Here is a 5000-nt window from a genome sequence, read left to right as displayed (position 1 = left end):
AAATGCCATTGCACATCTTACAAATTACGTCCACAGTTTCAGAGTGCTAAACGACAGAGCCACGTCGAAGCCCGATGACGCCCATGGTGTCCGAGTTTGCAGAAGTAACGCCACGGGCGTGTCGGTTCCAAAGGTCTGCAGGACGGATCTGAGGGCCGCAGCTGTTGGAAGACAGAGTCCAGGGAGTGGCAGTAGCAGCCAAGGTAAAAGATGCCCGGGAGCAGGAGCTGAGGGGAGCAGCAGGAAATGGAATTCGGTGGATGCCAACCAGAAGAGGGCAGGGATGGCATCGGACTGGAGCAATACATGTAAGATGTTCTTTCTGTCTCGCGAGACCCTACCACGGGCATGCTTGTTATAAGGAATCGCACAGCCTCTGAATCGCAGCGTTTATAACGGGAGGGCACAGTATAGCATTAGCAGCTTCATCACTCGGCCTTCTTTTTATGTTTTTTTTTTTTGGGTTCATTCGTGAAATGCAGATTTTGTCGAACAACGCTGTAGATCAAAAGTATCCAGTCTCCTCTTGTATGGTAGATAAGATGGCTTTATTGGAGCCAGACCACTAAAGTGAAACTTAACTACGGCACAGAAAGTGATGTACCACGAAGCAGTAGCAAAGTTCGCTTCTGCCTGGCTTTAGAACGTCCCGTTCCACACCTCCTCTAGAGAAGATCGTGTATCCTTGACGAACCCTTACAGGGTCAGTTTGCATGGAGTTGTCCAAGCTTGGATTTTATGCTGCCACATTTGTTTTAAGTTATTTTTATCAGTGTTCACAAGCAGTTGCATCTAAAGAAATGTACTTTTGGCAGTTGCCCTACAAGAGGAAATTCTCAGCTCTTGTTTTTTTATTTGCAAAACAAAGTTCTGTACTCGTGTACGCAGTTGACAGTTTGCTTTATTGTAGCTCTTAAAACGTTGGCAGGGTTTCTATGGAAAAATAAGTTCCCTTTTTCTCGCTCTGTTTTGGTCGTACCTTTCGGGTAACTTGGTTTTCCGTGCAGTTTCCTGTTCGGGAGAGAGATTCTCCTTCCATATTGGTTGTGTTAACGGTTTGGGGAGATTTCTCCTCCAGGTGAAATGACTGTGCAAGTACAACATGAGCTGAAAGCGTTGCTGTCAGCAGAGGTTTCATAAACATGATTACAGTGGTGTCTGTTTGTTTTCTTCAAACACGTCCCCACGTGTTCCTACAACTGTTTAAATACCGTACCTGTGGAATTTTTCTTTCCGTTTTAACTTTAAAGTTTCAAAGCTCAAAATGTCCGCTCTAGTGCACTGACAGTGTCGGGATTATGGCCCGCATTGTCAATCGGGTAACGCGGCGATAGTGATCTACGATGTGGTACGGAACTGAGAAGTTGGCGCGCATGTTATGTTTTTTTGTTTTGTTTAATTGCTCTTCCTGCAGTGATCTAGTTCAGGGGTTCTCAAGCCCCGGTCCTGGGGAGCCCCTGTGTCTGCTGGCTTTCATTCCAGCTGGACTCTCAGTTTCTTAACTAGACTCATCATTGAACTGATAATGTGCTTAATTAGACCTTAGTTGTTTTCAGCTCTTAAACAGTTGCAGAGTTCAAGTTAGCGGTAGCATTTTATAAGTAACTTGAACTGTTTAAGAGCTGAAAACGATTACAAAGGTCGACTTAACCAAGCTGTCATTTAAATTATGAGTCTGGTTCAGTAATTGAGCGCTCGGTTGGAATGAAAACCAGCAGCCACAGGGGGTCCCCAGGACCAGGGTTGAGAACCCCTGATTTAGAGGACAGATCTCAAACCCCAGTGCACCAGAGCAGCCGTTTTGAAAAGAGCTGTACAAAGACGTCAGGACGTGAAAGGAAAATGAAAGGTACATTATTTAAACAGATGCAGCAACACCTGGGCACGTGGGATGCTGTATTATTCAGAACCGCGCTACTTGCTCTGAAATGTGAAGTGATGCAGTAGCACTTAGTGCTTCCTCTGTGCTCGTGTGTAACTGCCTGTTCTGTGTTACCCTTTCCTAATTGGCATGTCATTCCCCACCGAACCTAGTAGACAAACGCAAGCTACTGGTGTTCTCCCCTGTGAATAGTCTGCCTGGACCAGAACGGGTCAGTGATGATGTGTAAACACGTTTTAATGGCAAGAACCCAATATTACATAAAATGGAGGTTTCAAAACGGATCACTGTATCAAAACAACCACTTTAGTTCTGGTTGAGTTTCAGGGTTATCTGAATAACATGTGTTCTTGAACTTCTCTCTGAAAGTGGCTTGGCACACTAATCTGTTTTAAGGTTCATTTACCCAAAAGTTTGAAATTAGTTGTGCCGTGACCAACTCTCAATATTGTATCTCTCTGTATGTCTGTTTTTATCTTGTTTTCTTTAATTCTTACAGTGGGAGAAGAGAAGTTTATGCCAAAGGTCGATTTTTGCCCCACAACCCCTCCTCCAGGTCGACCCTCTAGTCAAGACTCCCAGAAGCGCTCGTTTGAGGACGGCATTACCAGCCCTGGGATCCCATCAGCTAAGAAACTGTGCACCGTGGAGAGCATCGTGGAAGTAGGAAGAGATGAAACTCCCAAATATTCTAGCAAGCCATCAGCTTACACTTGGCCTCAAGTGCTTAGAGATCAGCCTAAGACAATTCTGAGTGGCCCTGGGGAGCTGAGAAACAGGACTAGCGCTCTGGGTGTGGTGGCTTCAGCTAGGCAGCTGCAGAATGCACAAGAAGCAACAAAAGATGGGACGATTGCACAAACATACAGAGCTGGAGAGCGCAGTAATGGGAGCAGAATTGTAAGAGACAGGTTTGGAATGCCGGGACACTCTGCCGGTTTGTTGAAATTCACTAAAGGACAGAAACCGATTTCTGAATTGCTAGGACACAACTTCAAAAGTCAGGGAATGAAGAGAGATGGAATGAGCTTTCCAAAACAGGAATCCACTGGAGAGCTGAGAACTGTATCCCATCATCTTAAAGAGCAGTCCAGAGCAACAAAAGAAAGACACGGGTTACCTTGGGATGACGTGCCAGTGATGGGGAATGTCTCCAGCATGGTGGTAACTGAGAAGCCTAGAGCTTTAGGGCTCGGTGCTTCTAGAGCACCTGTTGATGGAACAGCAGAAAGTCTGAGGAACGCACACAAGTATTTGACTCCGCTGAAAAGAGAGCCACAGCAGACAAGCAGGGAGTCCAGAGAAAGGCAGTGTTTGGGGAGAGGCAGAGTGCCAGTAGAGGAGCAGTTGAGCCCTTCTGCCCCACTTCTGGGTCCCAGCAGTCTGGAACAGCTGAACAGGATGTTATCCAGGGCGGGCTGGGATTTGCCGGGCTCTGCCGATAGGGCTTTGCAAAAAGCAAAATCTCCATCAGTCAGTTATAGGGCCTCGATGCATGAGGTGAGACGTTCTGGGGACAGAACCCCAGAACAAGTAGAGTCTCTGTTCTTGGGGGACAGGTCCCCTCACCAAGCAGAACATCTGTTTTCTGGAGGCCATGCCTCTGAAGATAGGACCCAAAGGCAGGTAGAATCAGAGCTGTTTGGGGACAGCGCCCCAGGGAACAGGCTCTTATTACCGGGAGCTCACAGCCCCATGGGGAGGGCTCGACAGCAGCCCGTGAGACTCCACCTCTCGTCAGGGTCAGGCCTCCGGATCAGAGTGGCTCAAGGGGCGGAGCTGGAGATGGTCATGCCAGACGGGGCCGAGCTTACCATTGACTTTTCTGCGGCTCAGAACAGTGCTACCAATGAAACGGGCAGGAGCCAGGGAGGGAGGGCCTACAAAGAAGATGCTGGGGAAGGGCCAGGATGGGTGAACTGACATCAGAGAGTACTGTTAACTGGGGACAAGAGCTTTGTGCATCTGAGAGGGGAGGGCTGCTCCACAAGCACAACACCAGCACAAAGCCATTGTTTTGGTTTTTTTTATTCTGTGTTTTTCTATGAGGATGTAACATTTTGCAAGAAACTCTTCTGAATCGGATATTTTCATCACACTATAAAGCAGCTACCTCCTTCGACGTGCCCCTACTCATTCGTAACCCTGTTGGGCAGTACACATTTCACTCTGTGTGCCCAGAGTGTATTGTTGTGTCTTGCATGTTTTATAATCTTGTTATGGTGTACAATGTGGAGTGAAACTAAGTGATGCCAGGAAAGCTTGAATGGGAAGCCAGTCTCAAACTTGACATCACTGTAGACAAAGCCGAGCTATTCTATAAGACAGTGTCACAGGAAAAGAAGGTCACTTGAATGGTGGGTAGAACGTTTTCCAGACTTGTAAAAACATTTTAAACATCTTGTATCAAAATAAAGTGCTTACTCATTATCAACAATGATGAAAAACTAGAGAAGGCTAATATTTAATTAAACAGTTAAGTGGAATTCAAAGTAATGACCAGCAGATTTGTAAGAGTACGCTGCATGTCTGCTTTGACAAGCACACAATTCCAGTGTCTAAAGGAAGTATTCACCCCTATTGGGTGTTTTCACAGTTTGTTGTGTTACAACCTGACATCTTGATGCATTTAAATGGGATTGTTTTGAGACCTCTGATTTACACAACCTACTCAAAACTTTGAAGAGGCAAGAGAATTTTTATTCTGAAACAGAAAAAAAACTGAAATGTCTTTAACTATTCACCCCCCTGAGTCAATACTTGGTAGAACCACCTTTGGCAGCAAATACAGCTGTGAGTCTTTTGGGCTAAATCTCTACCAGGTTTGCCCATCTGGATCATGCAATATTCACCCTTCAAGCTGTGTCAAGTTGGATGGGGATCGTGGGTGGACAGCAATCTTCAAGTCTTGCCACAGATTCTCAATCAGATTCAAGTCCACGCTTTGACTGGGCCACTCTAGGACATTCACTTTCTTGTTTTTAAGCTACTCCAGTGTCTCTTTGGCTGTGTGCTTGGGGTCATTGTCCTGCTGAAAGGTGAATCTCCGCCCCAGTCTTGGGTCTTTTGCAGACTGAAGCAGGTTTTTCTCAAGGTCTTGCCTGTATTTAGCTCCATC

At 46.2% G+C, this 5000-nt stretch overlaps 1 protein-coding gene across 1 annotated transcript; it reads left to right on the top strand.

Moving 5' to 3' along the window:
• Positions 1 to 6: 6 nt before the first annotated feature.
• Positions 7 to 4520, top strand: LOC121304078. Its single transcript, XM_041235045.1, has 2 exons — positions 7 to 308; positions 2382 to 4520. The coding sequence occupies exons 1-2, from the start codon at positions 284 to 286 to the stop codon at positions 3803 to 3805; spliced, it is 1449 nt and encodes a 482-aa protein (XP_041090979.1). The 5' UTR covers positions 7 to 283; the 3' UTR covers positions 3806 to 4520.
• The last annotated feature ends 480 nt before the right edge of the window (positions 4521 to 5000 follow it).

Source organism: Polyodon spathula, chromosome 36 (assembly GCF_017654505.1).
Source record: "Polyodon spathula isolate WHYD16114869_AA chromosome 36, ASM1765450v1, whole genome shotgun sequence".
Lineage (NCBI taxonomy): Eukaryota > Metazoa > Chordata > Actinopteri > Acipenseriformes > Polyodontidae > Polyodon > Polyodon spathula.
Note: the sequence above shows the minus strand (reverse complement) of the source record. Positions and strands in the feature narration are given on the sequence as shown.